Raw genomic sequence first — 13,846 nt, forward strand, 5'->3', positions numbered from 1 at the left:
ACTGTAAGTGGTTCCTGAAACATGAACAGATGCTCCACTTTATCCTGAGTAACAGAAATGCAAGTTAAGACTCCAGCAAGACACCATTTTTACCTGCAAGTGGCAAGAATCAGTAATAGCTGCTACATCAAAGTCTTGCCCCGCTCACACCTGAGTTCCTCTAGCTCCAAAGACAGCAATTGACAATATCCACCCAGATTTTACCTAGATGCTCTCTGTGACCCAGAAATCACACTTCTAAGAGTTTCTCTTATGGACACATTCTCACACTTGTCAAGAAATCTGAACAAGAATATTCTTGAAGCATTGTTTCTGTGGATTGAAAATGATCTAAACAGTGATGCTTACACGATGAAATCCCACCTTACCCCTGAAAGAAGCTGAGGAGGACCCAAGGCACCTCAGCCCATCGTGCTAGCATGCTAGCCACCGTAGACTTACAAAGGGGACTTGAAGAAAGGAGCCAAGAGAGCTGGAGGGAGCTGTTCAGCTGCTGGATGCCCACCACCATGCACCGACACCTACAGCTACAGGTACAGTGCGGCCAAGGAGCCCAGAGCAGCAGGGCCTTTCTTGCGGGGACCTCTGCCGAGGCCCTGGGAGGGACGCCAGCCGTGTGCTCAGAGAGTCTCACGCTTTTATAAAATTTTTGTAAGGCTGTGATGTCTTTCCCTTCTGACATCCCCTCGGCCCCGCTTCTCCTGTGTCTGGAGGCCCCGGGGCAGCCGTGGGTATTCTGGGGATTCCGCTGAGGGGAAGGTGAGCTGAGCCGCAGGCATCACAGGCTCAGTGGAATGTACTCACGGGCTCACGGCAACCTGTATGCACAGGTGAGTTACTGCTTGCCGTGCTTGTGCTGACATGCCTTCCAGAAACAGAGAATTGTCCTATTTAACAGAAAATTTCATGTACTTGGGCATTAAGTTATGAGAGAGGATTGTAGTTCACGTGTAGAATACGGGGTTCCCACCCGACAGTAGGAAAATATGTTCCTTCCAACACGCCAGCACTATGGGTGGGCTGGGCATCTCAGAGATCACAGGATTTCCTCTGTTAAGTAGAGACTGCAAGCAAAATTCAGAACATCATAGGAGAGTTTTCAGAATGACTAAGCTGATAAGTGGCAACAAAAGAGATTCCTGTGGGCAGAGGCTGTAGCTCCTGTTGAAATCGTGAGGCCCTGGCTTCACCCCCAGCCTCCAAGAAAAAAATCTTGGCTATGTCAGAAATGACTGAAATTATGTTTCTGCAGGCTAAGTCCTTCTAGATGGATGTGAACTCTGCCTTTAATATTCTGAGACCTCTGCTCTAGCTGCTGTACAACAGGGAAGTCTTGTAAATACCCAAAGGGGCCAAATATGGGATACTATCACATTAATGACCCTGGATTAGAACACTTCTCAAAACTATTATATGCTCAACTCTGTGCTTTAAAGATTCAGTTATATGGGGAAAATGTTCCAAATTAGAAGGTAAAATGGTTTTTGCTCGATTATTTAATAGCATCTGGGGACATTTTCTCAGGATCCTGCCTGGTCCACATCTTGGTGTCCAGGGAGTGTAACCTGCCTCAAAGGAGCCCATTCCCATGGCCCTGCGCCCTCTAGAATTACAACTTGGCAGGACTCTGGTAGGCAATGGAGCTAACACCAGGGCTGTGATTTTATTATCTGATGGTACCTCAACCATTTCCAACGTGGCCCATTTATCTCTGTTTTGCAAATACTCTTTGACTCCAGTCTGTCATATTCCCTCAGCTCCCTCATTACTGAGTCTGGTACAACACTGAAAAGTCTAACAAATGTTTCTCTCCAAATTAGGCTTTTGGAGCAGAAATGCTGGGACAAGCAACTAGAGGCTCCTTTGCAGTAGGTGAAGCCCCGAACCTCGGCAGAGCGGCCGAGGAATGCACCCCACCGTGCCTGAGGCTCTAGATGCCTGGCCTGCTGTTCGGTGGCACAGGACTCTCCCGCCCACACACCTGCTAAGCCACTTCTGCTCCGGAACTTCGCCTTTTTACCACGGCTTCCCCAGAGCCAGGGGCTGCTTCTTCCTCTTCCCACTAGCGTCGCCAGCAAAGGACCTCAGCTTGGATCCCGTTTCCTCCCGTTGCTCGCTTTTGAACTGGACTCTCAGGTGGATGAATCTGACTGACAGAACTCAGTTCCTGTATTCCAGCCCTAACTTCAAAGATGACCAGGGGAAGTGAGCTTTGTGAGCTCCCCTCTAGAAGGGAGGGGAAGCTCCACAGTACCCTAAAGGTATCCAAATCTATGGAAACCCCCAAAACGTGACCCATGTCCCCACACCAGGCACTGTCGGAGCGGCCGCTCTGACTAAGGCGTCATGGGATAGAACACTGCTGCTTACAGCCTGGCCAAACCCACAGACTTAAAAGAGCTAATTAAATGGATGCTTTTGTTTTAAGCCACTAAGTCTGGGAGTGGTTTGCTGATGGCAATAGATAACTAAAATATATACACCATACGTTGTGTGTGTGTGCACATGTGTGTCTGGCCTCTTCACTGAGTGTTTTTTCTGAGCCTCCCTCTGCTGTATTGAGTGGATCATTAGTTTTCACTGCTTATATGTATTCTGTTGAATGATTACATTACATTTGACTTGTTCACTTACTGTTGGGGAACTTTTCTGTGGAACTGTTGAGAATAATCTGTGAACAGTGTGACACTTCACCTCTAAATTCCTCGTGACATGCATTTTAAGGCTAAGGACACTTTTCCTGTGTGATCACAATGCCACTGGCCCTCCCTGGATGGTTAAAATTGATAATGTCTTATCAAATGCCAGTCCATATTAAAACTTTCCCTTTGACCTCAATAGTGCCAAACAGAAAATGCGTGCAATGCTGAGCTGCTGAGTTCCATTTGTTACACAGCTGTGGATAACTGATATTGGGGTCTCCTCCCAGTGAGGACGTGCAGGGAGTTGCTCATTTGTGATTCCAGACTTCCCTGTGTCTGCTCCTGTGTTCCTGTGTTCCTGTCTCGTATCTCAGGGCCCAGGCCTGTGGGAGCAGTGGTCTCCCCACTTTTTCCACAGTCCTTGGTTCCCCGTGTGTGCATTTAATGCACTTTTTTTAGTTCTCCAGATTGTGTTCACACTCCTTCCCTGCTCTCTCTGGGTGTAGAAGAGGATCACCTTGATTTCCTCCCTCTAGAAAGGAAGCATGTGCTCACACAGGTCTCCTTAGGGACCTATAGGACAGTGAGAGGGAGAGGGACACATAGCCAGGAGCGTAGGGTGTTTGTGAACACATTCTGATCAAGATGCTCAGAATTCTCTCCAGAACGGCTGCGTCACTTCCGTTTTCACTGGCAGTGGTGGGGGTTGTTTTACCCCTGCTTCCTCACCAACAGTTTGCAGCATGAGATGTGAGGTTATAGTTTTTCATTATGCACATTGCCGTAGATATTTCTGGACTATAACTCTTACAAAATATTTTTAAAAAAATGTTTTGATTCCTGGGTCCAAGATTTATGAATAGATACCATGTGAAATACCTTTAATAATCAATTGAGAAAAGCAAATGAATTCCTTGTCAGTCTATAAATATAGTGCATTTTGGGAACACACTTTATTATTCTGGCTTATCTGCATTTCAGGATTTCCTCTTTGATCCTGATATATTATTGACACTATTGAACTCAATGCATAACTACGCTCTCTATCTGTGTGCAGGGTAAAACAGGCCCATTCTACTCTTCCCATGAATTTTCCATCCTCAATTTAGAATCAAGATTATACAAGCCTGATAAGGTTGGCTTGGCAGCTTTTAATGTTTTACTGTTTTCTGGAAACAGTGAGAGGCACTGCATGTTCCTTGAACGTTTGATATGACTCATCTGTGAGACCACGTGGACACCTTAAAAAATAACTGTGTATTACAGGACGCTGACAACTTCTCCTGTTTTTTCAATATTTATTGATATAGTAAAGTTATGCATATGAATATGTAAGTTATGATGTATGTTTTATATATACATTTATATACATATATGTAAGATTTTGGTAAACTAGTGCAGTTTACCTACCTCACGTAAGTTTTCCAATCTATTACTATATACTTACTCATATTGGTTATGTTTGTACCTCTGTTTTACCTGCAGCTATTCTGTCTTTTCTGCTCTGTACGCTGAGTATTACTAGGAATGGAATGCAGGGCCTTACATTGAGATACACCTTCAGCCCTTTTTAATTTTTAAATTTTGAGACTGAGTCTCGTTAGTTGTCCAGGCTGGGCTCAAGCTGGGATCATCCTGCTTCGGCCTCTGAGGTGCGGGATCCAGGCACCTCCCTGCCAGGTTTTCTTTTTTCATTATTTTGCTTTTTCAATTTTCCTTTTATTCGTGATCAATATTGTAAGTTTGCATGTCATAAGAAATTTTTAGGAAGTAGCTTTTGAATCTTCTCTGTCTAGTTTTTGTTCTCTTATTTGTCACTACTTTTATATCTATAATTTCTCTAAATTTCTGCAATGACTCTTTTTCTCCAAAGTTTTTGAGGATAATTTTAGGTAATTTATTTTTAACTTTCTTATTCTAGCAAATGTATTTGAGGCCATACAATTCTTTCAAACTACCTGCTTTACTTGTATTCAACAAAATTTGACACACAACATTTTTATCACCTGCCACCAAATGAGTTAATTTCTTTTATGGTTCTCTTTTAAAGTTACATCAATATCTTGTTAATTTATAAGTCATGAGAGTTTTAGATATCATTTCATTACCAAACTCTAATTTTATTATGGTGTAGCTGCAGAATATAAATGCAGAATCTGCCAAAGAATGTATACACATTTCAGGAAAAGAAAAGTAATATGATGTTTTTTCAGCACATGCTGTTACTCCCGTAGGGGGACCCTCAAGGATGCTGTATATCACAGAAATCCCACTGCATTGCTGGCCCTTAGAGAAGAAACTGACCATGCATGTGCAGCAATCTCAGCGACCAAGGTTACCAAAACAGCAGTTTGCTGTACTAATAAGTGTCTGGAATTTCATCCACCACTTTGAGCACCTCTTGTAATTGTAGAGGACAAAGGTAACTTCTATTAACCTTGTGATGTCTTAGTAAATTTAGGGTTAAAATATTTGTGCGGTGGGCCCACTGACCACCATTGCCAGTGGGGGCCAGTATCCAGTGGGCTGGGTAAACCAGATAGCAATGCCCCCGCATGCCTACTGCCATCAGGAGTGTAGCTTCATGTGTCTGGAGAAGCCCACCCTGCACCCCACTGTCTCCTCAGGAACTTAGGTCAGGAGCGAGTGCCTAGCCCGTTCCCCTCCACCACAGATGAGCTGCCAATGAGGGAAGTACCTGGGACTCCACAACCGACTTGTCCAGAGGAACCCAGGAAAATGTCAAGATGAAAGAGCAAAAGGCAATCTCAGACCTCCAGCCCACACAGAACAAGTCTAGGAGACACAGCCATGGAAGACTTCCACAGCCGTGGAAGCTGCACACTTGAAATTTCTGAAAGGATAGCAACTGAAGAAACTTCATGAGGCCGTAAAAGTAATCAGATCAGAAATAATATCTCAGATAAAAGAAGAAATAAAGCTGAGGGTTTAGCTTAGCAGCATAAGCGCCTGCCTGGAAGGCACAAGGTTGTGAGTTCGATCCCTAGTAAAAAACAAAACAAAGCAAAAACATAATGAAAGAATTTTTAAGCATATCTAAAGAAGACATAGATGAAAAATGAAGCAAACCTTCAATGAACAATATTGAAAAGAATTACAATGCATGAAACAGACTCAAAGCGATCCAGGAAATTAAAAACTCCATTGAGAGCTGGCAAAACTGCTTGAAGGAAACTAAAGATAGACTTTCAGACTTTGAAGACAGCATTGCAGCTAGCGATTGTGAAAGGGAAGATTTCTTAAAAATAACAAGGAACCAGGAAATAATTCAATGGCTGCAAGATGACACAACGGAATATAATGTAAGACTGATAGATGTCAGCAAAGAAGCAGGGTCAACACAAATGACATAAAAAGACTGTTTACAGAAGTAACAGCAGAAAACTTCCCAAGCATGGGAAAAGGACCCAACTTACAGATAAGTGAGGCATATGGACGTTTAATAATTAAGATCCCAGAAATTCAGCACAAGAACAGAATATTAAAAGCTGTCAGAGAAAAGCAACAGATCACCTATAAAGGAAAGCCCATCAGAATCATGACAGACTTCTCAACACAAACCATCAAGTCAAGAAGAGCTTGGAGTGAAGTTTTTCAGGTCCTGAAAGAAAACAACTTCCAATCCACACTGATGTATGCTGCAAAACTATCTTTCAAAATTAATGGAGAAAAAAGAAATTAATGGAGAAATAAGATACTTTCATGATAAAGAACAACTGAAGGAATTCATGATCACCAAACCAACCCTACAAAGAGTGTTAAAGGATGTTCTAGAGAGAGAGAAAGATGACCGTGATTCTAGGAACAGCAGTAGAGGGGGATTACTGAGCAGGGCAGGCAACTGAACAGAGGGGAAAAGTGGGGCCCAGTGGCAGGAGGATAGCATGGCAGAGACGAACCAGAGCATGTTGGTCATGACCATTAATGTAGGTGGCCTCCATTCACCAATAAAATGAAACATGGGCAGAGTGGGTTGGGAGGCAGGATCCATCAACATGAAATACATACAAGAAATACATTTGTCTCAAAAGAAAATTCATGGACTAAAGGTCAGAGGAGAGAAGACAATGCTCCATGTGATGGGGACTCAGAAACAAAGCAGGGGTAGCTTGCAGAACGGATGAGAAAGACAAGGTATTTTTTTTTTAAAATTATTGGTACCGGGGATTGAACTCACGACCACATGCTTGCAAGGCAGACGCTTATGCCACTGAGCTAAATCCCAGCTCTAAGACAAGGTATTTTTATACAATGGAAAGCTACTTAGCTATAAAGGATAACTTACAGATTAATGGATGCAATTTGAGATCATGCTCATGGGTGCAAGGTTTGGACTCACATGGGTGAACATCATGAGGTCTTTCTAGTATAAATAAGTGAAGGAGTTAGTGGATCCCAATGTGTAATAGATACTATGAAAGCAAAAGGGGAGGAGATGTCTAAAAAGGGAAGGTGGTAGCCACTGTTAACTTCCTACTATCTTGTTTTGAAGTCTTGTATTGTTTTCATTAGGTTTTTTTGTTTTGTTTTGCTAGATTTCATGGTATATTGTTGACTTCCTATTATCTTAGTTTGAAGACTTTGTATCACTTTGTTTTGTTTTGATTGGCTTCATTCTGTTTCATTTAGTTTGATTTTATTCTCTTTAAAGTAAAAAAAAAAAAAAGAAACAATTTGTACAAGTTTTTCTTTTCCTAAAGTGTGCATACTTTTTTTTTTTTGGCAGATTCTGTAGTTTCCAAAATATTGATACTTTGACATTTAGTAGAGTTTGCTTCAGGCAATAAAGCAGTAAATGCTCTGTGTGACTTAAGAATCTGTTACATGCTAGGCATGGTGGTGCACACCTGCAATCCCAGCACTTGGGAGGCTGAGGACAGAAGATCATTGAGAGTCTGAGACCAACCTGGGCTACACAGTGAGCTCAAGGCCAGCCCAAACTGCATAATGAGACCATTTCAAAAAAAAAAAAAGAAAACTCCATTATATGTATTTTTATGTGCATATGTGTGTATGTGTATGTTTTGGGGGTCATAGTTTTGGATGGTTTTTTGCACCTCATTTTATTCCCTTCTTAACTTTCACTATTTTGTGGCTGCTGCCTGGGTTTTCTCATTGGCAGCTGTCAGGTGGCCTGACCAGGGAAAACACAAGTACTGACTCGTGGCCTTGCTGACTCCCACGGTCAGTCCTGAGTGTGGCTCGGCGGCCTTGCCTAATTCCTGCATATTTCTGATCTGATCTTATAAGCCAGCACATCATTTCTTTTAGGACACTTGCATTCTGTATTAGTTTTAGTATTTGGATTCACGTACTTTCTTATGTCATACTAAATTTTGTGGGTACAGATAAGGTGGTACTTTAAAAGAATTTTATGGTTTCAAATACATTTCAAATACTTCAAAGGTAACTGACCTAAAATTACCCTTTAAAAAGTTGGAGGAAAAGAGCAACTGAACAAAATAATGGGAAAAATTACAAAGACAAACATAGCAATGTGATAGAGAACAAATTGGCCAATTAAAAAAACTGAAGCTTTCCAACTTTCATAGCTTTAAACAGTGTTAAATCTCGGTTTCAGTTCTCCAAGTCTTTTCTGTGCTACTTAGGGTGGGTCTCACAGATGTGTGTCACATGTGTACAGTTCTAGGGTGACAGAGTCTTTGTGAGGTGCTCCTAGAATCAGGGAGTCCCTGGGCTCTCGTTTCGGAGATTCCCTTACATCCTCTTGCCCCTGGACACCCATTTTTGTCTGCTTCTCCCCTGAGTGCTGGCTTTGTGAATTTAGGGCCTGCACTGAGTTGCAGGGCCGCTCTGCACCTGGGGCTGACCTTAGGACAGAGCTGTGGGACGCCACACCTGGGGACTGGTGTCTTTCGGTTTTGACCATCTGCTCTTGTTTACTTCCAGAGTCCTCTGAATATTCAGGTTTCTACCCATGATCAGCAGGAGAGATTGGCTTTTAAGCTATTATTTTAAAATTCAAAATAAATAGCAAGGCTAGAAAAATATCTTGAGACTTTTGTGCGTAGATTTTTCTCTGGCACTCCCAAGGGCATAGGGAACTACAAAGTTCTCGGGAACTTTGTAGATTTGGCCTGAGATCCTACGCACATCTCTCTTGAATGGTTCACTTATTAGCAAGAGTTCACTTGCTGAGAGTTCGCTTATTAGCAAAGGCACTGACTCCCAGAGCTGTAAGCTATCTAGGAAATCTCTCAACGCTTTGACAGAGACACAGCTGGGTCTCACAGGAAGTACGTGGCATAGGCCCGGAACAGCTTTTTTTGACACAGTTCCTTGGCTTCTGCAACAACTTCCTGCCAAACAGCAAATGCGCAGGGCTGCTTTCCTACACCCTCGTCCTTGAGCCTCAGGATGAGTTTTTGTTAGTTTTTCAGTGCTAGGGTTGAATCAAGGGCATGGACTCTCCTGCTAAGCTACATAGAATCCCTGAGAATTCATATGGCTCACAACATTTAAAAGTCACTCAGTACTGGGTGACCTATCACGCACAGGGCTGTTTCTAATCCTAGTGCTGCCCTCTCTCCTTTCTCTGGGAAAGATGTTTCAGACCTGGGGCAAAAAATGAAAATATGCCCGCTGACCTCTGGGAGGGAAGAATTCCCCTCCCCTGAGCCTCACTTCCCTGACACCCTTCCCATCGACCATACCGACTTCTTGTCCCAGCGAGTTTATTACAAACAGGAAGGAAAGGTGGAGAAAGAGTCACTCGTCATAGAATTTGGGCAGCTCGTTCCCCAAGATTACTCGATGGTCCACACCAGCAGCCGTAATAGTGACCAGATAGATGACACCCCCGCTGGAGCAATCCCGGTTCATGGCCAGAGCAATAGCTGCAGGGTGTTCCAAGTTGTAGAGAAGAGGAGAGAATGGCTTAGCTTCAAAGCTTGTTACCTTCCCTTCCTGTCCTCATGCGGACTAACACTCTCCCCCTGAAGCCCATCTTCTAGAGAGGCAAACTTAATGGTGTGCTCAAAAAGCAAAGCCTCCGTACGTGGCGTCTGCTTGTGTCTGTGGTATGAGCACTGCTGTGGTGGATTTCAAGTCACTGACAGTGGAGTAAGCAGATCCCAGTGCTTGATTTTTAACAGGCCTCTCTCATGAGCTGACTCAAGGAAGCCCAGCACACCACGGTTCTTATGGGGACCACGGGCTTACTCAGACAGTCCTGATTCATCCCCGTGGTCCCAGAGTCCCTGCTAGTCTAGCACTTATCCTGTCCCCCTGTCACTCACAAAGGTGTCCCAGTTTGGACACTAAGTGAAATGGTGACCCACATAGCTCTCCTCCTGTTTCTCCTAGTCCATTTCCTTCCCACATGGAAAGACCCTCCGAGGAGATGCCTGGGGTTAGTTACCATCCGTGGTGAAGCGCCTGCACTCCTCGGGGGACATGCCTGGTTTGTACGCCGCGTCCACGTAACCGTGGATGTAGGTGCTGCCGGAGCCCCCGATGATGAAGGGCTGTCGGGTCAGCATCCCTCCTATGGTCCCGTAGACCTTGGGGAGGCATCTTTTGTCAGTCTGGAGAACCACCCAGCTGCTCTTTCCCTCAGTTAAGCTGGCGGTGTCTGCCCCCCAGGCAGCGAAGTCCTACTCTCTTATCTCCTTAACAGAGGAGACTGTGGCATGCTTTTGGAGCAACTCATTGCTAGCATGACACATGGCCTCTACCCCTGCAGAGGGAAGCGGGGAAACCCCAAGGAGGGGCTGCCTGAGAGGGACTCACCTGGCCCCCTGCACGTTGGTCCCAGCCAGCTACAATGAGATGGGCTGACAACTCCTCCCGGTATTTGTAGGAAACGTTCTTCACCACGTTGGCTGCAGCCAGAACAAGGGGTGACTCTTCCAGCTCCATCCTGGAGGACATGTTAGGAGTAATGGTCCACAGAATTTTCTTATCCTCCTGCCTGCCACGTGGCACTTGAACCTGCAGCTGCAGTAATTCCCACTTCCGGGTCCCTCCCACAGGCACAGGGGAAGTACAGTCCACCCCTCCCAACCAGTAAGAAGCTTCACTCGTTGGGCTTATTTCTCTCTGCCCCCCACACCCACCTCCTAACGACACAGCCCTCTCCTGGCTGCAAGGACCTACTTCTCTGCCCTGACCTGGTGGGTGAGGCAGATAAGCGACCTTAGCACTGCATGTGACAACTGCCTGATAGTACGGTGGCCACACCATCACTTTCTCCCTGATTATTTATATTAGGGTAGTGATTTACAATTTCTGAATGTATCATTGGACTTTCAAGACAGCCACCTGGCAAGGGAGGGTAGGTACAGTTATTGTACTTTGCAATGCAGAAAGCAGCTTACTGAGATCCAAGTTCGAGTTCAAGGCTAATGAATGCAGAAGCCCAAACAGTGCCCCTGGGATGAAACACTGCAGGGCTCTGTGGCTGGGGAGCTGGAGTCAGGACCCCAAGCTTCGTACCCATGCAGCTCCAGCTGGTAGGCAGCCAAGTCAACCATGGCCTGGGCGTCAGCGGCTGACCCAGAGAGGGCGCAGTAGATGTGCTTGTGTAGCGGAGACAGCTTGTCAAACACTCGGTTCACCACGGCCTGCCTGTGGGAAGGAGCCGACAGTCATGGACATGGAATGGTGGGCATGCTTGAGGTTAATCACACCAAGCTGCCCAAGTTTATTGAACAAGAGAATAGCAGGAAATTTAATGCTTGGAGGAAGGTGGAAAGCAAACGTCTCGGATAAACTAATCACTCCATTAATGCAAGTTAGACTTTCAGACCCAGACCTTTTCAGGCTTAGATTTTCAAACAAAACCAAAAGCATGGAGTTAAGAGAAATGTGCTTCTTAATCAATCAATCTTTCATTGCCATTGGTCATCCTGAATTATGTTATAGTCTATGGAACATAGTGTAACACTGACCTAATCCCACACACTCTTTTATATGTGAGGAACCTGGCTAGAGAGCAAGAAGACACAAAGCTGGTTCAAAATGTGGTAAGTGAGAAGCAAGATATCTGCTTGATGGAAACTTTTTTAAAAAAGAATCTCTAAACAGGTGGAAGCAAAAATCCACCTCCAGTGCCACTTCCAGAACCTGCTCCTTGCACCCAGCCCCGCTCACAACGGGGACGGGTTACACCAGCCCCCAGACCCAGGTCCTTCTCCATGAATGCAGACACCAAGTGTCTCCCAAAATCATATTACACTTGCTCCTCTGAAGGGTCAACTGCACGTCCTGAAAGGTCCAGTGTAACCAATATTTCATAATTTTCATAAGAAAAGTTTGTGCTGGGGGCCATCAGCATGATCCCCCAGGGGCACCCATCTTTGCTGGTACTCACCCCGCAGATACCCGGGAGTCAGAACCCAGCACGACGCCTCCGTCAAACTCCACCGCCATGATGGTGGTCTGCAGAGACAGAGTATGACCTGTCTGCTCAAGAAGGGCCTTGAGCCTTCATGTCACAGAACAGGAAACATTCTCAGAGCGCCCACACTTGGGTGACCAGCTCCAGGACATAGTCATGCAGGCTGGAGCTAACTCCGGTACAGTTTTTTCCCCCCTCTATCTTTTCCCTTTATTGTATGATACAGCTGCAGGGGAATGTCCCAGCCCGCTGTGATGTGACACAGAAAGAATATTCCTAAACTCCAGCTTTGCACTCTAAAGAGGGTTCACATATGGTCTCCACTACTACGGTGGCTGTGTGTGCCCAGGAAGCGCAGCCCTGATGCCACACAACTTCCCAAGGACACGGAAACAAGATCAGCTCTCTTCTAGGCCTGGAATCCTCCACCTGAGCCCCAATTGAATCAGAAGGGAGCTCCCAGATTTTGCAGAGCAATGGAACTCATCAGGGAGATCAGTGCTGAGCATGGACAGGGGTCAGAGCAGCAGGAGGGCAGCAAGCAACACAGGACTATTGAAATGCACCTCTCTCTGAAGGAATTCTTGCGAGGTTAACAGAGGCCTGCAGCCAGGGGAAGAACGCTCTGGCATGTGAAGGTTTGACTGTGGAGTCCGAGCTGACTTTTTCAGGCCAGGAAAGGATTTAAGGAAGAGTGGTGGGAGAATAAGGCTGCACCCCTTCCACTCCTGTGGAGCGGAAGGCCTTAAAGTTCCTACGGTCCTTTGCCGAGGCACAGCCAGGAAATGACTTATTCTGCGGGGCACAGAATTAGTAGCAGAGCTGAGACTAAAACTCAGGTCTAACCCCTCTGCCTGCTTTCCACCGGGCAGGGAGGGAAGGTTTTCTTCGCCAGCCCCTCCCCATGGCACACTGTCCGCCCCAGGATCCAGTCCAGAGTGCAGAAGGGAACGCTCAAAATTTACAGAGGCAGCCGGGGCTGCCCCTGGGAGAGGCTCCATCTGCCCCTGGGAGAGGCCGGGAAAGAAGGGCACACCTGGGCCCAGCAGGAACCTCCGGGTTCCCCCTGGAATGGCGTCGAGGATGCGCCCCAACCCACTGTCAGCGAGGGCGGGAGCTCCGCAGGGCGAGTCCAGGAGGGTCGCATGTTGGGCAGTCGGTCCCATAACCCTCTCCCAGGGCTGCCCGGTCCCCCGGGGCTCTGTCCTTGTCCCCGGGGTCCCCCACCTCTTCTGGCTGACAGCCCCCCTGCCCCATTAGAGCGAAAGCGAAAGCGCCCAGGCTGCTTCTCTTGGCGCTCGCATCTGGAAGCCCGGACTGGCTTCCCGTCCCATGCGCCTATTTCCCACACGGACCCCTCAGCCTCCAGCTTCCCGGAACTGGGGACCCCACGCTTCCATTGTCTCCGCATTTTCCTATCCCCATCATCTCGTGGGGGTCCCGGCCACCCCTCCCTCCGCCTTCACTCCGCTGCAGACCCCAGACCCGCACCGTACCCCCGTGTGGACTTGGCCGGCGCCGGGCAGGTCCCGGGCAAGCTCTCCGGCCTGCAGCATCTCGCTCCCGACTGGGGCTCGGTCAGTGCGCGCAGCACCTGCAGCTGTGGTGTCCCCGCGCCCGCCAGGGGGCGCCGTGGCCCCGCCCCCGCTGACCCGAGAGCCGAGCTGCCCGGAGACCTGGGACGCGGCGTGGGAAAAGCGGGGAAGAGCGGAGCGGGCGAGGCGCGGGCGCGCGGGCACCGGAAGGCGCCGATGGAGACGGCGCAGCCCGCGGAGGTCTCCGTGCGCCCCTCGCCGGGACGGGCCCGGGCGGGGCTCTGGCG

The 13,846-nt window shown here is 47.0% G+C and overlaps 1 protein-coding gene across 1 annotated transcript; it reads right to left on the reverse strand.

The window, feature by feature from the left end:
• Positions 1 to 9,341: 9,341 nt before the first annotated feature.
• Positions 9,342 to 13,841, reverse strand: Psmb9 (proteasome 20S subunit beta 9). Its single transcript, XM_003473937.4, has 6 exons — positions 13,521 to 13,841; positions 11,998 to 12,065; positions 11,121 to 11,252; positions 10,416 to 10,545; positions 10,045 to 10,186; positions 9,342 to 9,520 (listed from the first exon to the last, which is right to left on the reverse strand). The coding sequence occupies exons 1-6, from the start codon at positions 13,578 to 13,580 to the stop codon at positions 9,393 to 9,395; spliced, it is 660 nt and encodes a 219-aa protein (XP_003473985.1). The 5' UTR covers positions 13,581 to 13,841; the 3' UTR covers positions 9,342 to 9,392.
• Positions 13,842 to 13,846: the final 5 nt, after the last annotated feature.

This window comes from Cavia porcellus, unplaced genomic scaffold (genome assembly GCF_034190915.1).
Source record: "Cavia porcellus strain 051 isolate PalLab524CR breed Dunkin Hartley unplaced genomic scaffold, mCavPor4.1 scaffold_28, whole genome shotgun sequence".
Classification (NCBI taxonomy): Eukaryota; Metazoa; Chordata; class Mammalia; order Rodentia; family Caviidae; genus Cavia; species Cavia porcellus.